This window comes from Anopheles ziemanni, chromosome 2 (genome assembly GCF_943734765.1).
Source record: "Anopheles ziemanni chromosome 2, idAnoZiCoDA_A2_x.2, whole genome shotgun sequence".
NCBI lineage: Eukaryota > Metazoa > Arthropoda > Insecta > Diptera > Culicidae > Anopheles > Anopheles ziemanni.
This window is the reverse complement of record NC_080705.1, coordinates 90,377,997-90,402,182: the sequence shown is the minus strand read 5'-3', so window position 1 is coordinate 90,402,182 and position 24,186 is coordinate 90,377,997. Positions and strand designations below refer to the sequence as shown.

General features: G+C 45.4%; 1 protein-coding gene across 1 annotated transcript in view; it reads right to left on the bottom strand.

The window, feature by feature from the left end:
• The window catches only part of LOC131281769 (collagen alpha-1(XVIII) chain), a 137,494-nt gene extending 130,317 nt beyond the window's left edge, over nucleotides 1-7,177 (bottom strand). The window contains exon 1 of the mRNA XM_058311119.1: nucleotides 7,126-7,177. Within this exon, the coding sequence (XP_058167102.1) occupies nucleotides 7,126-7,130 (5 nt within the window). The 5' untranslated portion in view covers nucleotides 7,131-7,177. The remainder of the gene's footprint in view (nucleotides 1-7,125) is intronic.
• Nucleotides 7,178-24,186: the final 17,009 nt, after the last annotated feature.

Genomic DNA, 24,186 nt, shown 5'->3' with positions numbered 1-24,186 from the left:
TCATTCACCGCGTAGATACATTTTCCCCACCCCCAGAGGAAGAGGGAGAAAAGTGTGTCATCTTGTCAACGCCGGGTAGAAAGGAAAACAAGAAAATAATCAACTACCTAAAATCTCCGGAAAACCAATCTGCCAAACCAGACGGGTGTAGACGGAAATAGGGAGAGAGTGAGAACCGAGAACCGATGGGGAAAAACCTGGCCGACCCAAAAATGGCTAAAAGTAATAAAGCACTCGGGCTTTGCGATCGAGCGAAGAGTGCGAAAGGAAAAAAAAGGCAGCCCCGGCCCGGAACGCGTGGAGTTAATCGTCCCTCCTCGTACCGGTCGTAGTTAGAAGTTCGTCATCTTGTTTCCCGGTCTGGGTGAAAAGATGTAGGGATGATAAAGAAACTCCACCGGGAAAGAGGGAACACATAAAAATAAAGTAAGTGTATAAATAAAATTAAATAACAATTTCGCAGGCGGCCACGGCAGCACCGGAGGTCCTTTCCCCTGGAGTGGAGAGTGGAGTGTCAAACGAAGGAAACGCAACGATAGACGTTAATGGCAACTCAAGGAGGAGCGGAAGGAAGTGGAAGTGAGAGCGGGGAACAATAACAAGCCCACAAAGCCCCTTGCGAAGGAGCTCGCACCAAAAGCGGTCCCGAAGTGTCCGAAAAATGGTGTAACTGCTGTGGCGTGTGGGCAAATCATTTCATTGCGTCCTTCGCGCCATCCTCCGTTTCCCCTTTTGTTCACTTCCGAAATCTCGTTCTCTCGGTGATCGAGTTCCGCTTGCCCTCCACCACGTCTCCAGGCCGGGAGAAGCATGCGACGGGAGACATATTCATTTTCTCGTAATTCCCTTACATTTATGACCCATCATGATTGGAATGACATTTCCATCGTTGCTTCCACCGGGTGGTGCGGCGGTGTTGGGTTGGGGTGGAAGCGGGAGGGTTGTGTGTTGGCACAGTGTCGCCCGAAATGTGAACGACACTCCAAACGGTGACACCGCGTGGATGGCGTGTTCTGACACAAAAAGGGACGCGAACGAAACTGGGGCCGACTTCGACTTGGCCTTCCCAGTGTCGTTCCGTAACGGGCAATGGGCCCTCGACACCCGTGGTGGCCGTCGTTAGCGAAACTGATCCCAAATTTAACGTTATGAACGGAAACGGCGAGTGCCATTTTTATGCTTCCTCGTATCCTCGGCGGGAAATAAGAGGGCGAGAGTGCAATAAAATCTAATTTGATGAATCGACACGCTGCCTTCCCGCGTTCGGTTGGTGGACGTAGCATATTTCCCTCCCCTGTGCCCGGTCGATAAACGGCGACGTTGGAGGCGTTTAGTGCTTTTTATTATGCTCATTCCGCCTGTCGAGATTTGGCTGCCATTGCTAGGGAACCATAAGGTTCGCAGCTTCAAAGGAATGGCATTCGAAGGAAGGGCAAAAATACACTGACGTTTTCTATTTCCAGAACCCTACGACGGTTGCAATTTTATCCTTCTACGAGAGAAAAAAAAACATGGGGAAGTCAAGACAGGGAAGAAGGACTGAGAAGGACTTAACCTTGTTGCTCTCATGTGCGATATGTTGCCGGCGAGATCAGCACTTTCTTCTCCGGTAGGCTTTGACGTCGCGGTTCCTCTTATCTAGCCGTGGCCTTGGTGCATATACATACTTCAAAAAGCCCGCCACACCGTGCCCTTAAGGACGAGCAAACCAACAACGCGAATACCATCGGCAAGAAACCTTCGCTAGCATCCCGTTGACATTGTCTATTCTAGTATTTTTGTACCAAACATCCCCTTCAGCTTTATTGTTGCGGAATGTGTTGCTAAGGAAAAGTATGCTGCATCCATCTTTTCGCATTGTCTTGTGCGCACGAAAAAGCCGAGCCAATTATTAACGGAGCCACTCGTTAAATCTCTTACGCCCCAAAAAGCCTTCGCACAAACGGAAAAATAAATGAGGAAGTTCTCCGGTTTGGGAATTCAGCAGGAAAGTGAATATCGTCCTGTTGTGACTTGTTTACCTTGCGCCTTTTTGTAGGAGCTTCAATTCCCTCCTGTAAAGAATAAACGCCATAAAGAACCATGTTTTATCCCTTAAGGTTTCTATTTTTCGCGATAGATAACAAAACGTTAGCTTTTAAATTCTAGAGTCTTTGATGTCAATTTCCCAAATCACCAAAGCTAGTAAGTAACTCCCAAAGCATTGATCTTTCACTTTATAATGCTCTTTGGGGCATTTTCTGATAGGTAAAAAAGGTAATTCTTATACTTCATTGTGTTTTGTAGCTTTCTATTATGTTTTTCCTTGTTTTTAAGAACGGAAAAACTCGCCCGTGGGATTGCTTCCACCATGGCAACGAACCCCTCGTAAGTATTCCATTTAGCCCACGCACCACCGTTTTGGGCCACTGATTCCGCCATAATCCTTGGAGGATGCAGCACTGACCCTAGGGGGGAAGGGGGAGGGGGCGCAACCCCTAACATGCATTGCGTCAGTTTTGGGGCCGATGCAGCCGGAAAGCCTAATCGGATTACGGAAGGAGCCGCTAATCTACCGAGACGCCCGTATCCACGATGCGTTTTTCCTCGATGGCCGGGGCAAGCCGGTCGGGAGAGTGGAAAACTGGGCGGCCAAAAGGCTAACGCCCCCTGACAGCCACGGCATGGTGTTACGGCAAAGTGGAAGGTCGGATTACTTCCACGCCAAGCCATCCGAAGGATCGAAAGGAGTTTTATTCGGTATTGTACACAAAACAACTTTGGATAAATGGATTATCTCGTAAGACCGAATGTGTATTTTGTGGGTATTTTCTTGGCTGTTTTTTGTCGCTTATGCGCTTGGGTGGACGAGGGAGTTTTCAAAGTTTTTGGCAGGTCACAATTTTAAGAGTTTTATTGACATTAAAGTTGCGTGAAGAAAGCGGCAGAGGAACATTATGTTTTAGTAAAGTTTTCTGAGAGCTTCTTCTAGAAATTTTTGGTATGAAATATAACTAACGTTAATGCCACTTTCAAATATTGTTTGTGTATCTTACTTGATGAGAAAAATAAGTTTATGTAGCAAATTTACTAGGAAAAGATGGCAATCTATAATTAATCGAGTGAAAACCGCAATCCCCAAAGTTTCTATTACGCTGTAAAATGCTATCAACGTCATGATATCCTTTTCAATATGTATCCTTGAATGCAAGCATCGTAACACATCGCCTTACTTTAGGCTTCTTGAGAATATTTATCGCACAACACGTCTTTTAATCTTAGCACTTAAGTGGAACCGATCCGTCCGAGCGTGGTGGCCGACGCCGCGTCTAATCCTCGATCCCGGATCATCCCACACCAACACCATTTCTCCGGGCAGGTAATCTTAACAGGTGTGTCTTTTATCGTGCTTTCGCTTTTTATCTCCACCCCGTATCCGTAATCATTTCCCTGAATTTTGAAACAACAACCGGTTTCCCGGAAGGACCGACCGAAATCCGACGACCCACGTCTCGGAACCGCCCGTTCCGGAGGAAGGAACCGTTCTTGAGGCGGGAGGTTTCGTAAAGTTTTTAATTGAGTTTCCCACCGGCGTATCATCGGCTGATGGTTTCGGAACCACGGCTGGCCGGCCGGCTTGGCCAAATAAATGTTCCGGTTGCTCGGGACGGGATGGGTTTTTAGAAAATATTTCGAAATGAAAAAGTACTCCATCCTTGACGAGAAAAAAAAAAGATCCAACCTGGCATTAATAACAAACCTTTGGAAGCTTACAACATCGGAACTTTCTTCAGTACACATCCGGTGGTGGCAGAAGAATGTCTGTAAAAAATATCATGTGATGGTTTCATCTTTAATTACTCACTGTACTTTGTGGCTTGTGGAACTTATTTTAAAAATTGTTCTGCGTTTGAAACATTTTGTCAATAAAGATGATTGAACTCGATGTTTCATGCTTTTGTTTCTTTCCATTTAACATGATCATTTCCCTAGAGGACGCGGATTTAATATGTTCATTTCCCCGCGTGCAACATTGTAACAGATTCTTATACCTTGATACCTTGATTGAAAACTACAGGCTGATTACGATTTTCCTAGGTTCTTATTTAAATAACAAAAAGGAAGCGTTCGCATTGGCATCACTTTTCCACCCCCGAATGGAGGCGCCTGGCCGCTCACGCTGATGTACGGCGGTGCGAATTTCCACCGGAAGATTATTGCTATTCCCAGTGGGTCCCGATCGAGCGATGAGTTCCATCGGTTGATGGAAGCAAAACTCATCATAGCCACGGTGGAAAAAAGGACCCACGAAGTAAATTCGCAACCAATTTCAAAAGTTCCAGAACCCCTTGGCCGCTGAGTGGTTCAGCAGTCAGTCGGGCGTACCGCGCCGATGGAATGATCTCTGCTCGTTCAACCAAGCAACAGAGGTGGCAGTTGTGTGTGTGTCAGTGTATGTGTGTAGAGGAGAAACTTCCAAGAGAGCAAGATATCGGAGGAAATACCGGTTTCCTGTGAAGCAAGCCCTCCTTTTCCGCCAAGGTTCGTTCGTTCCCTGTGCGTTGGAGAGGAAATCTTTTTCACAAATTGAAATTTCTTTCCTTTTTTTTCTCCTGCGATGAGTAGCGTTCTGGAGGGTAGATTCTTTCCAAAGCACTATCACCGTTAGCCATTTGGCCCTGCGCTGCGGTTAGGGGGGGAAACAAAGTGTGTGAACTAAAACAATAGGAAAAATCTTGGAAATCTTCTGTGTTTTCCTCCTCCACCCCACCAGGAAGATGTCGCGATTTGAGTTTCTCTAGCCGGAGTGCCCTCCCTCGCCATCCCCGTTCCATAGTTCAACTTTTCCACCCGGGGCGACGGGATGGTCGGCTTTCGATTCGGTGACTTTTCGTTCGTGTGGGTTTTTCCTCGTGGCTGGTGTAAATGGTTCCAGCGGTCGGTGGTGATGATCTCCGATGATATCGATAATAGAAAACGGGGAAAATCTGTTCCGTCGGATGCATCGCGTCACGATGCGACGATGATTCCCGAAAGGGAATTGGAAAAGTTTTCCACGCGATGTACTTGCGGTTTCGCACGCTGGGGGGGATAAGCGTGAATGATGCAACGGACTAGAAAAAAATCCTGGTGACAGATTGTTCACAGAATTCGGGAAAAACTGTATGGGTTTTGTAATATAAAAATATTTTCTAGGATTGAAAAATAAATTCCAAAAACAATGAAATTTGAAAACAGCAACGTCAAACTTCAAACTTTTAAGAGGATTCATTTAAATGATACATTAAACAATATTCACAACGAATGTTAAAGTGTAATTTAATGGTTGAAAATTACTAACGAGCAACGTAGTTCCCACATTGCACATCGTTCATTACTATCTCCTTATTTGACCACATCGATCCGTGTTTCTTTCCCTCGGGAGCTGATCTGGGTCGAAAGTTTAGCGTGTGAAGCAGAAAACAGGACGCCCGTCGGCGACACATGGAGTGCAAATTGAACAAGCTTCTTCGGCTTTCGGTCACGTGCCGACGTCGGATGGCGGTTTGCGGTTCCGGCAGCAGATGGTCCACCGTAAGCCATTCGCTTCCGTGAGCACGACAAAACCCGTTTGCGACATTGACTGCGTCAGTCCGGGCGAGGGAAGTTTTGGCATCTGGTCGCTCGGTTGACCACGACGAGTTTTGACCCCGCACCGAGCTGAAGGCCGGCCACTTTTCTTCCCGGCTGTCTGGTTTGTCAGGCGGAAACATCGCGAACCGTGAACGGGGGAGAGTGGCGAAGGAAAAAAATCCAGCCCAAAACGCGATGGTTCTTGTGCTGGGGATGCACTTGTGGCACCGTTTAACGGAATCCGTATCGGATGTAACACGAAACTTTTCGTTTGCCATCCTCAACCCCCCCTTGGGTTGGGAAAACTTGTTCTATCTTCCACGCGCTGGAAACACTTTTCACTTCTTTCGACTTCGCCAACGCAAGGCAATTAAAGTCAATGCCAAACGATATCATCCACCGGGCGAAAAGTGCTCTCGAGCTGTGGCCCGGGTGTGTGAAACTTAACTTTGTAGTCGTTTCGCAAATTTTCCACCAATTTGGACCATCGCCGTCCTCGCAGCTTCTGGCTTCGGGTGCCCTTCGGTGTGTTTAAAGTTTAATCCTACTTCTGCCATTCTCCCAGCGAACAGCGAACTCGCGTAATCGTTGCCAGCAATTAGTCAGAAGAGGCGCCAGCAGAACGGAATGGCTTCGGTTTGAAGATTTCACCGGAACCGACACGTCGTGGTATGGGTTGGCATTTTCTTCCTTACCATTGGCATTGAGTACTTCGTTACGATTCGGTGATGATAGAAACTTGGTGAATGGGCTTCAAGTGATAGTTACGGCATTACCTAGCCTATCAAGATAAATGTTTACTACCATTGGGTTCTCGGAACGTTCCCCGTCAAACAATTTCAACTATGCTGGATGCTTTGGAATTCATTTTCTAGTAATTCTTTCCTGCAAAAAGGGTTTCATAATGAATGCTACAAAATGACAGTTGCTAATTAATCTTAATCCTCAACTTTCGCTTTGCTAAAGAACCGTATCGATGGTTACTAAATTCGCTATATTGCCTCGTCATTTCTGTAACTGTTTCCTTTGTTCTTTTCCATCAATGTCAAAATTGTACAAGTAATAAACGTAAAAACCAAACTCCTTTGGGTTGTTTTATCTGAGCCGAGCGAAGGTTTGTTGTTTCAAAAAGAAGATAAATCACTCGCCTTTCTCAGCGATCATAAAACATCATTACCAGCATAACGGCAGCCCCAATGGAAAGATAATCGAAGAAACAGTCCCCTTCCATACCTTGATGGAGAAATGGGTGCACAAGGATCTGAAAAATCGGAACCGGTCCATAATCGCATTACGCCATTTAGCTTCCATTCGCTTGGTTCCTCGTGGAAGCTATATTTATTGTTCTGTTTTGGAATTGTGCAATACAGAGTAGTCATCAGGCTTACGGGGGAGGGGGAAGTAAAGTGCTCGGACATCGCCAGCGTCAGGCTGGAGAAAGCCTTACCCATCCAGGAACGGACCCGGGCACTGTTTTGCGCTGATTACTTCTTCTGAAAGCGATTTGTCAGATTAGTGTCGCGGGCTACTTACTTCATTGCAGCATTTACGATGCACTTCCGTTGTCCGAGCCTGCCTGCCTGCCGTCGCTGCACTACCCCGTTGCCGCACACTTGCGATGCCCCCCGACTGATGCCCGACGTTATCTGCGCGACGCCAGACCACGCCGAAACGTAGCGCCACGTGGCGTTGGTATGCTGCGGCGCAATCGCTAATGCTCGATGGCCCGCCTGAAGGGACGGTATTATTTTTTCCGGCCCTTTGTTTTTCTTTTCTCTTTTTCACGCTCAACCCTTTCCTGAGTGCGCGTAACCGGGAATTGATAAATAAGCCAATATATTACACACGGTCGGGGTTTTTTTTCTTCTTTGTCGCTTGACGCGCTGCCGTTGTTTATCCTCTATCCATCCAGCCCGGCACGTGGGTGGGTGAGCACGAACTTTTCCTTAATCCGGTCGAAGCGATCCCTCAGGATCGGGTGCTTTTTTGTGGGACCGCTAGTTATTTCACGCTTGCCTTTTTTGTTTGCAATTTGCACATCATTTTGCTTTCCAGAACGCTCTTTTTTTCGATTCCACCATGAATCAAACGCATGCGGGATAACGTAGGAAGCACTTTCTGTTAGGTGGTTCTATATTTGCACGTTTCAAAACTGTTGCAGAAATTCGGGAAGCTGAATAAAAACTACAAATTAAACAGTAAAAATATCACTAGACACTTGCAAATCGCTTATGAGCTCGTTTTTCAAGTCTCCAAATCTCTCATTCATTTTGCACACGCCTTAAGTTTGAGTTGAAAGAACATGAAACACTTTTAAAGCATATTGACAGCATGTTATCACACATCGTTTGCGACTCGCTATTTTGTAGCGTCTTCGGGGGGAAATAAGGTGTCAAGAACGATCCAACAAAATTTAAGCAGATCATAAAAGTGAAAACGAACTGAAAAGAGGTGGATCACGGCAAAAGCGACGTTCGATCGTCAAATCACCATCCCGAAATAACACGCACAACAGAACAGAATTGCCAACGGGAAAAAAAAACACTCGAAACGATCGAACGGGATACAAAGCATAAAACGCACAGAAAAAAAATGAATGAAACAATCTAAATCTGAAAATGCCACTGAAATTTCACGCGGAGAAGAATGTCTTTGCCCGCCTCGGGGAAAACGTTCTTTATCCCGAACGAACGCCATAGTGGATGCTGTGCGAAAATCAGCGGCCTTGCTTTGCGCAGATTATTATCAATCTCGTCCGAAATAGAATCAAAACATGAGGGAGTTTTCGTTTGTACACGCAGCTATGTGTGCGTGTGTGCACTAAAATGTGCGGGCGATCGGTGAAAAAAGAAAGGAAACCCCGTACTGACCAATATCCCGCCACTTGCAAAGGCCGACGAGTGCAGGAAAGAAAAAATGGAAAATGCGCCAAGGGGCCCGACGTGGTGCTGATGAGAATTTCCCTCCTTTTTTTCCTGCACTAATTAATTTCCACCAGCAACCAGACGCTCGCCAAAGCCGTCTTTCTAAGCCAGACGGAAGCTTAAGGTCAGCCGAAGCGAAACGTCGATCGGTTGGAGCTTGTTCCATCAGCTAAGGAAATCTATAAGCGACTTGCTTTAGCTTTATTTTCCGCCCTCGCAAAAGGGAAGGCCACAACGGAGCGAACAATCAGGAAAAACAATCAACCGATCAGTGTTACAGATTTTCCTCGTTTTTTTCTTTGCACCTCGCGCTGATTCACTAACGTGGCTTTAATTCACAGCCAATTGCGTCTTTTTTTTTCGGGGGGAAAAATGAAAGCCAGCTCCATAAGTCGAACATCATTCAGCAGTTTTCCTTCCATGCATGTGCGTGTTGTGCCGCACAAAAGGATGTAACCCCATGGAACAGTTCGGAGGTGAGTCTAGTAGGCGTTATTTTTATGTACGGGTTGCTACGTTTCGGGCTGCATTCGTTCCGCGTTCGTTCCGTGCAATTTGTACGCATCGTTCAACACAGACATTCACGAAGGCAGGACTACAACAGCAATCACTATCCTTGCCTCGTTAGGCCCATGCTCAATCCTACGCTCATGCGTTGCATTCCATTCACGAGCGACGGGCAAAGCCACGAAACACGGGGTATCTTTATGACTTGATTGCCCGCAGAAGACAACCTGCAACCTCATCCAGCGCAAACAATCGGAATCAAATCCGGAAACATGATGGAAAAGCATAACAATCCTCCCGTTCCCCTCCTACCTCTCCCTCACCCACGGAACACAATCATGTTTAAGAGACAAGGGTCGGGAAATTTCCACCATCGAGAACGCGAGGCACGAAATCATTTGCACTTCACTGTTCGCGTCAGTCAAATTTCACTTTTCCCGGTCAGTCCAGTCAGTCGGGTACACACACGGACACACACACACCATATCCAATCGGTAGGGTGAGCGGGGAGCGGTGGTGGGCTGGGAAAATTATGGTGCCGGCTTCACTTCCCGGCCCCGCCAGCCCGTCCTTCCGCCGGTCAGTCGGATGAAATCTGTTGATTTTTCCTATCGGCTTCCGCAAACAGCCTACCGAGGGAAGCTAAACACGCCCGAACCCGGGGGTTTCTCACATTTTCCGCCCGTTTTCCAACACCTGCAGACACCTGGTTTTTTTTTCTCACTTTCGCTCCGTTTGGGTTGGTTTAAAGACCCAAAAAAACGAAAACCATATAGAGGCAACACGGACGATAATTGAAACCGTACACAAGCAACGAAGACCACCAGTCACGAATTTAAAAGAAAAAAAAACCCCGGCTCCACAGAAGGCTCCGTCACGACAAACCTCAACGATCGGGCAAACACACACGGCACGCACCGAGCGATAGGAAACTGATCCTGCCAAGACGACGATTGGCGCTGAACTGAGCTGGACGGTTTTGGCTTGGCGTTCAAACCACCGGCAAATGCGTTTATGCTGCCGACGATGCTCACCCCGCGTGCTTGGGGGGGGTGGAGGCCTCCCATCGAAGCGGGAGAGCAAAATTCCGACGAGCATTATCTCGCGAGTTCCTCGAATCGCCGGAGAGTGAGCGACGTTTCTGTTGCGTGCGCGCACATGGCATCGGAACGAGCGATGGTCCAAAACAAATGCCGGCGGATATTGCCATTCTGGCGGAAGTAAACGAACCGCATCATGCTCGTCCTCCCCGTGGTGTGGATGGAGGGGGCGAGGCATGGGCCGGCATGTGGGCGAAACGCTACAAAACGCCGGCTTCTTCTTTGGCGCACGCGATAGCAACCTGCATAGCAACGGCGTCGGGCAATGTTTATGTTTTCTGTCCGATCGCTCACTCTCCGTCGCTCTTTTCTGACGCGTGCTCCAAGGAACTCAACAGAAACGGCGACTCGGAGATTCCCAGAGATGCGAAGGAATGCTCCTCCAATGCTTAGATTGAATCGGGGAATAAATTTATTTGATAGGAAACATTGTTGGAACATTATCGAAGAGATTCTTCGAAACAGTTTGAGTCAGGCTTAAAATTTAAATGAACCATCACACGAGATTACAAGCATTGTAAGTATGGGAAGTACAGACCCCGTGAGCATAAATAAATGGTGTTGTTACAGAACATATTTGTTGCGTTGCAAAAGTTTAATGTAAACTCCAAGAAAAACAAACCTAAAATAACCTAAATGCTTAAATCATCAACAAAAAAAAATTATAAAGTGTTTTTAATACATCATTAAATCATTGAAGCAACCAACAAATAATCTTCTTTGGTTTAACTATAATTGAAACGTTATCTAAAACCAAAATATCTAGCTTACATACGTTGAAAAGTTGACAACACATGAATTTTGGGGAACTACAGTGATACAACCGATCTAACCTCTTTTATGTATTGTTCAACATTTAGGTTTACGGTAAGTTTTGACAAAAAAGTTTATGAAAATTTATATAAAATTATAATTTATTTGTAGATCAATTAATAGCGTTTTCCTTTTTAGCTTGATGCCCAAAAAAACACTATAAGTTTAATTTTAACCCCTCGTAAAAATATTTTCATTTAAGTGTTTTTAGCACACCTTTAAATCAATAAAGCAACCAACAATTAATCTTCTTTGGTTTAACTATAATTTAATATTAAATTATCTAGTTTAAATGCTTTGAACACTTGATTTAACACGCATTTTGTTGCACTATCGTAATACAAATGAAATCAATTTATACAAATCTATCATTTCTTTATGAATCAATCCTCAAATGATGCACAAAAACACAATAAGTTTAATTTTAACCCACCGTAAATATATTTGCATGAGCAGCTAAAATGTATGCAAATTTATACATCATACGAGCATTAACCATGCAAATCAGTAAGAGATCGAACAAATTTCATAAGCCCTTTTATTGCATTGACAACACAGGACGCTATCGTTTGGATCGTTCACGCTACATTTGGCCAAGAGGCTCGATTTTCCATAACTTTTCCGATCGAGTGCTTAATCATTTCGATTCGGATCGGATTGTTTCCCCGCATGCTCGCAGGCGCATGCATTTACATTTCTATTCATAATTAATATTAAGTACAACTATTACAGAGGCCGCTCGCAGCCATTGGAAACCGTTCCTTCTAACCGACATGGAACAGACCAGCTGTGACTGGCACTACCTGGCCGGATGATGTTCTCCGGTGGCGGATTGGTTGCCCATTCTCGCCAGTAATCGCCTACAATCCCCCCCGGTGGTGGAACTATCCACTGCGAAGGGGGTTTTAACTGCTTGCGGCTCCATTTCAACGACTGTATCGTATTACAGTGTGGGAGGCGCGAGGAAGGGGCCGGGGCAGGGTAAAGTTCGTTACACTTTCACTCATCCCCGGCCTTCCCCCGGGCTTCTCTCGTCCTTTTGCCGGACGTACCGTTCGGTTGCATTTCGCTGCGTACGAAGTGCAAACAAACAATCCGAAAATGGCTGCATAACATCGCCCGGATGAAGACACATGATGGGGAGGGAGGGAAAAAGGGGTCCATGGTGGTGGTGTTTTGTGGGGCGAAGTGCATACTCCCGATGCCGCTCAATCCACGGTAGTTGCATGTGCCGGTCGACCGCAGGCCCCTAGTTGCGCAAGTCGTGTCTGTGGCCAACCACGCACACACACAGACAGGCAGTCCACCCCTGACCCGACTCCCCCTGTCCTACGTCGCAAAAACAACCGTCTGCGCGTCGTGTAAAGCCATGGTGAAGTAATTTCTTCATTGCCAGTCGGAAAACTGCATCCCTCGTGCAGCGTTTTCCAGACCGGGGGAAACCGCCAAACAAAACAAGGCCGGACAACGGTTGACCATAAACGGCCGGAAAAATGGCACACCGAAAGGAAAACTATCGCCCGCCAGACAAAAGCACACACCGGCCGGTGACGAGGTGGGGAAACAAAGCGAGTGGACAATAAAATATAAAATTACATGTTTACGGTTTGTTTTCGGTCCAGTTCCGGGCTGGCTAGTTTAGAAACGGTTTTATGACGAGCGCGTAGCAACGGTATGAAGTGGGCCCCGAAAGCGAACTGCTTCAGCTGGGGGAAGTCAACCGAGATGCCATAACCATACGGCGAATGGAAGCCCTTTACGGTGAGAACCGGAGGACGAGAGGTTGGGGATGAGGGAAAAAAACTCATGAAATTTCAAGAGGAAAGCCATCGTCGTGCGGCAAACGATCCGTTGCCGGAGTCGGATGTGTTTAAATGTTCCCTGGTGCTGACCACGTGGCGACCGTCAACTTTCCTTGACCACACACACACACAAAGCCGATGACGGCCGGAGGATGAACTGAGCAAAGGACGACACACCAACACTTTACGATTGGCTGCAGTGTGGCGTAAAATCGGTGGCGTAAAAACGGCAATCACCGGGCGGCGTAAACGATGGCCGGCAAACATTGCCCCCCCCCCCCCCCCCCCCCCCCCCTCTATTAAGTGCACTTGAACCGAACCCGAGCGGACGATTGAAGGGTCCTTACGATTGGCGCCACAATCGGCACCGGGCGCACACAGACCAGCCTGTGGCCGATTCGCCACCGGATTGCGGATATTTTATTATTTTATAGCCCTCCGGATGCAAGCGATTTGGGTGGATTTTCGAATTCCGAGCCGGTTCCTTGGGCCGTTTTGGAAATCTGTCCGAAATTGGCCGTCTATTAAATGTCGGACAGCTCGGACGGGGGTGTGTGATTGGCAGCTTGGGCAGTGGATTGTGCTTCGCAAAAAATAAACACTGCAATGTGGCACATGAAAATGGTAACGTGCAGTTTCAGCAACACCGATCGACAATCGTAAAATGGCTACCGAAAAGAATCGTATATCCCTCATTGTCAAGTTTACTTTTTTAATTTGCAAACGAACAATGAACTTATAGTGAACTCGAAACAGGGGAAATGTTTTGAATTTATTTTACGTAATTACCTTTTTTGTTGAGAATGCATTTAAACCAAAGTGCGCTAGTAACATTAATGAAATACCAATGCGCCCACGATAGTGATCATTTTATTTTTATACGCATCCCGTACCTCGTGGGCATTAACCCTCTCACGACCAAGGGAAATTTTTTTCCCATCTAAAAAACTCGTTACTCTTTGTTCAGCTATTATCAAAACGATACTTTTGAAACGAAACATCAGAGAAAACATTATGCCAAAGGCCGCAAATGTCTTTCTAAATGAATAAACAAAAAAGAACTATTAAATTTAATTGTTCCAAAACCAAACCGTTCGTGCGTTCAACCATCAGCAACAACTTAGTATTTGGGAAGTTTATTATACTTGATGAATTTATTATGTTTTTATAGAAATGGCTAAGATCTTTTAATTAAATTATTTTTTTGTAATTTGTTTTGACAAGCATATTTTAAAAATTCGATATTATCACTCACGTCACACACGTCATTTTTTTATTTTTTTTTGTATTGGGAAAAATATTTCCCATGAAATTGCAGAAAACCTACACAGACTGCTAGGTTTTTCTGGTAATATTATCTTATTTTACTCCCCAAATAGCCAAAATATTGTGTTGGATTGCCAATTTTAGTCTTGAATAGTTTATGGTCCTGAAAGGGTTAATAAATCGATATTATTACTGTTTCGAATTGATACAATGTGTAATACCAATTAAATTATCGATGCAAACGAATTCAAACCAATGATTGATTGAAAAATTACAAAGAAACAGTTTTGCACAATCATTCACGCATTTTTCGACCAATTACGAACGAAAACAATATTAAACCTCACTTTTATTCAATGTTTTGGCATGATTATGTTCTGCGTTGAATGTGTTTAATTACAAAAAATGTGTTTCATTTCCTGATGTCACTGTTTTAAACAATTTAACGAGAATGTTCTATTTCACTCTTCCTACAACAAAAGAAAGGAACGTTCATCCACCGCCCGGGGGGCCGATTGTTTAAAGTGTGAGTTTATTCATTCCAATACTTTTAACACAAAGCACGCCCCTATCTTCTGTCGATTCAGCCCTCTTTCTAATGGTTTGGTTTCCCTATTCCCCCCGGTAAAGTCACGCGAGTCGTGGCTGATTCCAAAGATACCATCGTTACACGCGGCTAACTCTGTCAGCTGGTCGTAGTAAAAGTTCGTTCGCCCAAAAACCGTGTGCGCGTCCTGCGATAAAGCAGCTCCCAGCTAGGAATGGTAGCATCAGCGATTTCTGTTATTCGCGTCCTTTTTCTTTTCCTCTCATTTCGTTCACTTCGTCCGAACCGGGTGGGTGAATTTGCTCCGTTGAAGTTGAAGTGGCGTAAGTGGACAATGGTGTGAAGGGCAGCGATTTGCACTAGTCGCCTAATTTTTCACCACCACCCCCACCCCAAATGCCGACGGTGGCCCTTTGGTCAACCGCAGCAGCAACAGGACAGTTCGCTTTTCATTCGGGCTGCCAACCATCGCACTCTCGTCGGAACATTCCCGGTAACTTTGACCACTAACTGGACCTCGTTTGGGCTTTCCCTTTGGCTGCTACTGCTCGCCAACGAAAGTTGCCTGTGGAAACAATTTAAATTTTCCTTCCCTTGAAAAGGGAGAGAGAGAGAGAGAGTGAAAGAGTGTATGAAAAGGGAAACGGACACATTAGGTGCTAGAGTGCAAACGGAAATGCTTCCAACAACAAACCATGATGTTGGAGTATGTGTGCAACCTTTTGATGGCGTTCCTGGTCGTCGGTATAATGAAAAGTCGAAAGCGAAATGCATCCTCTTCCACAAATTGACGTCCGAATTGGTCATCGTGGCACTTGTCGCCAACCAACCGGGACATGAGATTCTTTGAAGTCAGTCGACATTTGTACAAAAAACTGGAGACATTAGAGATTACCCTTTCTCCGAAGCTGTGATGGATTTTTCGAGAGTCCAACCCGAAAAGAATCGTCGTTTTCAGTTTGCGAAAGGCTTAAATGGTCAAAATATTCCTATCGAAGTATTTGATAGAGGTTTTTGGAAAGAGATTGTAACGTGCTCGAAAAGGATTGGCACGATAGAACTCTGTCTTCGAGTGGCTATACCTTATAGCCATTTGGTTTGATTGAATACTGAGGCATCTGAGTACCTGTGTGAAGAAGTAGCAGGATCTACATATCAGAGGTATTTACATTCCTCTATTGAAATGGTTTTCTTCGAATAGATTGATCGGACAGTTGGAATTCAACATGATGTATCATTCGTGAGCGACAACACATTCTCTATTCCTAGAACACAATTTCATACTCTACAAACTTCCACCAGCAACAGCTTCTTGGGAGTAACGTGGTACCAAAACGAATCGATACAACGGGATTGATCAGCTAATGAACAAATATCAGACGAGAGTGTAAATGAAGGTGCATGTACGCCGGCCGACGCTCGGTAAATGAGAACGGACGGACAACCCTGGTCGGATGGTAATAGCCAAACATCATAGGCAATGTAGTCCTCGGACTTAACCAACCTTCCTCACACGCCGACGAAGCTCAAGCCTGAGACATGATGAAGTATCAGGATGATGGGATAACAAATAGCAGCTATCATGCAGGTAGCACCACATCATCTTGCAGTGGTTTATCTTCCCACCCGGTGGCCACACCATCCCATCCTCCCCTCCCGGGGCGTCCCATAAAAAAAGGTGAGAAACAAACACCCGGGCGCCTGGCCCGAGTGTCATCGGGCAAAGGTCGGATGGCTCGGGCGAGTCTTTCTAATTTCCGAGAATCCCTCCGGGAACGTTTGGGCTAAAAATAGCCGAAGGCAAATGGCAGCGAACGGTCGGGTTCGAGCAGGAAGCTGGGAACACTCTCCCATTTCTCCCGCAAGACACATTGGCAGTGTCAGTGTCGAGGCCGACTCGTGGTGCGGTGGCTTGAAGAGGAACTCTTGACCATGACTCATAACCGAGTGTGTCGGCATGTGTTTAGGGAATGGCAAGTGTGGTTTCCATCGATCTGGCACTTGGGTTGGGGCCATTCCGACCGAATGGAGATAGGAGATGCAACATGCGACGGCTACAACATAATCCGACGACGGAGTGGACATTTTCCCTACGACTTCCTTCGGACTGTCCCCACCCCCACGCGGGTGGATGAAATTTTGCGCAACATTAATCCAATTTATGCGATCGGTAGAAAATGATAAATCTTCCCGTTGGGAAATTACCGGAACGGAAAACATGTGTGCTAATTATGTCGACGCCCGCTTTCGCTCCGGTGTCGGCTTAAGAACCGGAAGGACGTCTCAAGAACAGCTCTAGATGGAGCTCCTTCGTTGGGAGCGGTCTCTTCCAAGAACGAACGTTGGTGACGATGGCCACAGCCAGCTACTGGGAAACTATAAACGGGCAATAAATCTACTTTTATTGGAGCCACATGTGCGCACTGTTGAGAGGATTCCGAAAATTATTAGCCATCGGCTCCGAGCCGGGATGGGCTTCTCGGGCGACAGGCTTCTCTCCGACACTCCGTAAGTCACCTCCCCAGGCCGCGACCGACTTTGATGACATCGCTTAAGAATGTGCCGCCGTAATTATCGGCTACGGGACCGTGACTCACGCCGTCGAACCGGCAAGAACCGAGCGAGCGAGCGAGTTCCGAATAAGATAACCTCGCTCCGGGGCGTCATCGTCACCGTCGGAGTTTGATGTCATCGCAAATTCAGGCCTCCTCGCTGCTGCTCGCTGAATAATCGATACTATGCTGTGTAACGCCGTACACAGAATGTTTTCTAATAGTGCGCCCTCATTTGCATAGCGCTCGGTCTGGGTTGCAACAACGTTTCGACGGTGATTTCATGGCCGGCAAAATGACGCCCGAGAGGTGAGTGCGTGGAGCAGCGACAAGTTGATGTCATGGGGTGACGGGATTAATTGTTTCCTTTTCATTTCAAGGGAAAAACGATTGACATACAACATGTCATGAAGCGGACTGGATGCGGCATCATTAGCGCAGAAACTAATGCGAACTAAGTTGCTTGGGTCTAATGTTGCTTGACATAGTAAAATATGTCATTCTAGGATGAGACTAGGTCTAATCTAGTTCGTAGAAACACTACGTTGAGTGAGTTAATTTATTTGTTACTTTTGTTATGTCATATTGCCATATCAAACAACAATTTAATGTGGATTTGAATTCCTTGAATTCATCTTAAAAAGATGTGAATGATATATGCTTAGAGAAGATTAACGCGCCCTATTAATGGCGCCTCCCGGCTTAAAAACCAATTAACAAACATATGTCTCGCTGAATCCATAACAAGCCCCACAAGTAGCGAGTCAGCTCTTACACGGACCAGTATTGAAACATTGTCCTAATTATAGCAACTAGCTCATCAGCCATGAGTAGCTTCACCATGCGTGTTTTCCCTTCGTGCTACTGGAAATGAACTGCCTCGGAGTACCGGGATTCATTCGCGCTCCAAGAGTCGTTCTTTTTTATAGAAACCTCACTCATCCTCATGACGCTTTTCAATGTGCACTCTCCTGGTTGGACTACCACCGATTCGGTTTTTCCGTTGAAAGTTATGAGGCACCGGTTATGCTACGGGCATGTGTACACACCGGGGTCCTGCGTTCGCATACATAAACATTAACATAAAAAAAAACACGGTAAACGCACGTTTCATTCGCACAGCAGGCTGGGTGGATTGAAACCAAGGTAACGTGAGCATCTGATGGGAGGAGGATGGGGCGAGTACACATTGTTTGAAATGTTATTGCAAACCGCAAGCGAGCCGCCAACGATGTGGGCGTGCGGACCGAGCCCGCGACTGGTTTGGCGGCCGTCCATTAAGCGTGAAACATTGCACCAACCATCCCGGTGGATGATTCCCGATTCGCAAAAAAAAAAAAAAACAGAAAGGAAAGAAAAGCCAACACCGGACGCCGTATCGTATCAAAGGTGGCGTTGCTGCGAAAGGTTGCGTTAATCAATGTCGGGTTCGGAGCCTTATCCGAAAGGAAGGATAGCACCCGCCCGGATGGTTGCTATCAGCGCGGGAAACATTGTACCGTCGGGAGCCTGAAATTCATCAGCCATTGATGGGTGCGCAACATTGCAAACCATGGAAGGTGAAACTGCATTTTCCCGTAGCATGACGCGCTGGATGCACCGGGCTCGATAGATCAAAGGGAACGACAACAAATGGTCCGTGGCACACATATTGACACTTCTGGGCGGTAATTATCCGGTGTGGTTGTGCGTGGTCGAACCCGATCACACGAACCAACCGACCATTGCCGGTGTTAATGAGTTGGTCCGTTGGTGTGCGTCCGTGGAGTCGATGCAACCAGCAACGAGCACGTAGTAATATTGACATTACCTAATGATTTCGTATCGATCGAGGAAAAACCGATGGAAATTTAAAGCGCAATTAATATTCCCTTTTAATTGAAATACTGAAATACTCACTTACGAAACGAGAATTTAAAAATTTCTTGTCGAACTTTTGCGAATCCGCTCAGTTCTCTATCGAGCGTTACATTTGGCGGTAAAAAATGTCAAAATTTAGAGTCAACTCCATTTAGCAAGCCACTCCTTGGTAGACTCGTGTTGATGCCGCTCTTCAATTAAATTGATTAAACACTCGTGACGGAATTTAAACGTTCATCCTTGGCCGCGAAGGCGCGCAATAATCTCCTTCCATTGTTTTCTGCAAGATGAAGTTTTGTGCCTTTTTTTCCGTACCCGCTCCGCGTTGAATTGTTTCAACGAAATTATGCAAATTAAGAAGCAAACCTAAACGCCTACTTTTGCTTTTTCAAACGTTCAGGTAGTTTTATTTTAAAGATGTTGACGCAACGATGCACTCGGGTAGCGTTGGTCTCTCACTCTCTCGGGAGGCGCCTTCTCCATCACTCACCCAAAACCGACCGCTCATTCTCATTAATGAATTCTCGGTACGGTTGGCGCCAAAGAGCAGGAGCATCGCTAACGGTCGCTTTGAAATCCTGTCCACGTGCGATAACGCCGAACTTCGCATGCGGATACACGGCATTAAATTAGTGACCATTTGTCAAGCAAAGCCAAAACAGTGTGCATGTAAATGTCTCATCAAACAACATTCTTTCCTTTGAGGTTCGTTCACGTACGGCCATGATTTATTGACGTTTTGATTCAACAAACTCCCCCCGGGCGTGGCCTGACGTTATTGCACCCTTGCCGTGGTTGGTTCTTTCTCACGTTTTTCATTTGTTAATCGGGCATCCGTGATGAATTTATCGTTCCATTTGGTGTTCCATTGGAACAATACTAAAGCAAAACAGAAGAATATGCGCGCTTGCATCCCCTTTGCAAGTATGTATGTTATCGAACCTCCCACGCAGCTTTAACAAGCTTTGTGCAATTGTTTCTGCGTTTGCTTTATCATCCTGCTTTGTCTGTGTTGCACTTTTCCGCTCGCCATTATTAATTCACCCCGATTGTGGTACAATGTTTGCGGCGGTGAGCATGTGGATTATCGCCGTAGGATGTGATAAATCGAGTTATGGCCATCATCGACGAACAATCAAGCTGTTACACCTCGTTATCCCAAGCCTCGCCCTTCCCCCGACGACGGCGCTGATCAGGGAGTTTGCGGTTGAATATTCAATATTTATCATCGATCAAAACGAGCTGCCGAACGGTCCATTGACTTTGGGATTTTGTTCAGTAAATAACCGAAGTTGCAGTGGGTGGCATCAGTTTGCGGCAAAAAAACAGAAGGTAGAGTTGCATCGTCCCTTTGTCGAGCATGTTGGCAGGTGGGAGAACTCCATAAAGCTCGAGTCGTCGGGAACTTTGGGCAAAACTTACGGAGCGTCAGAAAGTGAAAGAAAACTTCGCCGCATTTGTGAGCCATTTCGAAGCATCCCGTGTTTGGATTATTCGAAGTAACTTCGATTGGTTGTTTATTTTTCACAGCAAAACTTTTACCATTTTGACGAGATCGGGAGGTTGGTTTATTGTTTTTTTTTTCATGGTCGAAAGGAAGAATCGACAAACTATAAAACAATCACCGATCATAAGCTATTATTTCTTCACGGACGAACAGTATGTTTTGGTGTTTTTGTTTTTTTTTTTTACCAAAGTAGATGATATTATAATGCAATAAATTAATATTTTTACTGTTTCAACAGCAAACGATCATCAAAGGTGATAAAAATATTAGAAACGAATCATCGCATGTAAATAAAAAATATGGTCAAAATTTCAAACACCATTTAACTTCAATTTATTCAAAAACTTAACTTAACTGGTATAAAACAAAGTTTCATTCTGTAGAAACATTTCGTTCAATTGATTTTCCGTTGAACACGCGACATAAAAGTGCGCTAAAAAGCCGTAACGGGAAGAAGCCAAAAGTTCATGCACAAAGTTGTGTAGATCAACATTGATGCAATAACAAACCGAGCAGTTATGTTTTGGTACGTGCTCGGTGATGGCGATGGAACGAAAGCAAACATCCTCTACAGGGGGCATCAAAAGATTTTTGCGAGTAAAAAACTCTGTGAGTTTTCAGTCTGTTCGGTACAACAAAGGCATTTATCACCAAAAACATGGATATATTCTTTCCTAACATTTTGTTCCTGTCTTCGAATCTCATGTACCATCTGTGTTGAAACAGTTTGCAAAGTTCTTATGTGCAGATATGAACGTGTACGACATGAAACACGTTGCATTTTAGAATATGATTTATGACAAAATGTATAAAGGGCGTTCAAAATACGGGGATTTAAGAAATCATTTAACACAGTAGAATGTTCCCCAAAGGCTTTCGTTAATACGGCCGAAGAAGCACAATCAAATTCCCGTTTGTTGACCATACTACTCGTCTATTACTGGATGAATACAGTGCTGGCACTAAAAGTCAATTACTACGACAATACTCTACAATCTGCAGGCTTTATTTCGCTTGCCAAACAACATTTTGGAGGTTGCTCGAATCATACTCGAGCTTTTCTGGACAACCACGAATCTTTCGACTATGCGATCTGTTCCGCTCTAATCCACTCAAATGGACACGAAAGTTCGTCCTTGCAGACGGTATGCAAAAATATTGCACTCACGACGACCTTCTCGAGCATTACGGAAACCGAAGATGAAGGTACAGGCGGTGGGGGAGCCGAAGCTAATCAAGTCTGGACACGTACTGACGGGTTGATGGGACGACAATATACATGCATCCGGCCATCCCGGCACCCGACGCCCCCTCCCAATGCCCCGATGCACGGGAATCAGGCAATTGATAATGCCAGTTCGGAGAAGCTATCGGAATGATTCGGAAGGCGTTCGTTTGGCGGGGGAGGGTCAAGAAGTACAAGAGGATGATATAAAAATAAAAGCACAAATCACCCCCTGATCCTTGATGTTCTGGCCATTGGCGTACCGCACCGATTCCTGACTCGCTGCTCCAGGCTCGGGTCGTAGTCAGTCGAAGGTTTTCGGATCATAAGTCAAACGTCACACAACCGATGTGTCCCGAGTCCGGAGTTGGGAGGAATGGAAGGAGTGGGGGCCTGTACTAGGGGAGGAATAATTTATGTTCACCAGGAGGTTGGTGTTTTTCTCCGAATGCCAATCGGTGATGCAATCCATCGCTCCTCGAGCAACATCCTTCCGAAAGGGATGGCTTTTGGCTGTGTGCTACAAATTCTACCATCAGTACGACAAAAACCACCCGAGTGGCGTGCCGGGAATGTGCAACGAGGGTAACAGTTGCAAGGTGGTGGGCAAAAACCAACTTCTGCTGCCGATCAAAGCCGAGCAGAGCGGTAGCCAAAGAAGCTAATTCGACAGTCGCTCCTTGATGAATCCAGCTGTCCTCCGCTGCATCTGCGTGCGGGCTGTGAACTTCGAATCCGATGAATGGCAATTACACTTCCAGATGTCATGTTTGATGTGTGTTTCTTTCATGCTCCATCGACCGCATGCAAGCGTTCTGATCTTCTCGACAGCAAAAGCATACTTATGCCCTTTGACTGAGAGAAGATGCAGGATTTGCAAGTTAGGGTATATTGGCTCGGTTTTGTGGAATCAGACCTAAATATTCAAGAGAAGAAGAATGATTTGATAGACGATGAATTTTTGAGGTAACGCAATCAAAGTTAGGGGTGTAATTCATACTCGAGATCATCTTGCCCATCGAACTTTGCACAGGTGGATCCAAATTAAGCTATTTGCGTTAAATTGCTTAGGCTCATTTAGCATACCATAGGAAAGGACGTCGAGCAGTTCAACCATTGCATTGATTGACTAATTGGAGCACGTTTGCGGCAATACATTTATCCAAAAAGTTGGTAAGAGTAGTAGTAAAGTAAACAGAAGAATAATAATATATTTTTCAATCTTCTACGACGTCGATGAATTTATTTAAAAATACAGAAACTATTGGGCAGTCTGTTGGATACATTTAAAAGATAAACATATCTTCCGTAATCTAAAAACAGGAGCATTTTTACCCACAAAACAACACTTTTTACCATTGATCTTGCTCAGTGTGTTAACTATCTTCAACAAACACAAACTAGATGAAAAGAGTGACGTCATCGCACGTGGCCTCTTTGTTGCAACCTATGGTGGAACTTTTCTCTATGACGTGTCAAGTAGGAGAAAAGTAACTGCACGGAGTATACCAACACATTGGAACAACTTCCCCTCCGAATTGCGGCAGATCTCTTCCCAAATTTAAGCGCCATTCGGTAGCGCAGCGGAAATTACCAGAACCAAAGAAAACGAAGGACCTGCGTGTTCACTAACATCCCCTCCGACGTAAAGGAAGAATTCATTAAATTCATTTAGGCAATTGTTCATTTTCTGTCGGAGGCAAACTTTCGTGTCTGGAAACTGGTTTTAGTTTGACTCGAAACTTTATCTCACAAGTCAGTCATCTTTCGTTTTCCTAGAGCATAACATCTGTAGCCTCATGTGAATGTGTTTTCCACCGAAAATGACGTTGTAGCTTTATTCAGGGCTTTTTAACAAGTGGTGTTATTTAAAAAAATCTAACGAGATTTTATTAACTAAATTCTTTGACTTTCAGGACGAGGCAACCGCAGGTTCGTTCGATGGGAAATGCCCGAACAGAAGCAAACCGACCATAACCTCAGATAACGTAGTGGCCTACTGCATGAACATGCAATCAAAATTCTCTTTCATGTTGCTCCATTCAGGGAACAGAAACACCCCCAGGGGAAGGCTGCGGGGTGAAGAACAGAGGAAACATAAAATAAACAAGCAACTCACACACGACTTCGTGGTGAAGGTGCGAGTGTATGCTCGTCCTTGAAGCTGTGTTGGGGAGTAAGAATTGTTTATCCTTTTCTGTACATTAATGGAAGCAACATGAAGCTGTTGCCTTTTGTTTCCAAACCGTTTTTTTTTACCACGCAAAACCACGTTGTTCTCCAGTGAAAAGCCTCCATTTTCACCTCGAGAAGCGAATAGATTTTTTTCAGTTGCCACACAAACACAAGCAGGCGCGCAAAATATTGCACTACATCGTCCTTTACCTCTCGAGTTCATATTTATTATTTATGATGTGTATGGTCATCTGAGATTAAGCATCCATGAAATGTTGTATGGCGGGTTCTGCGGGTGAGGCTCAACTGGCCGTAT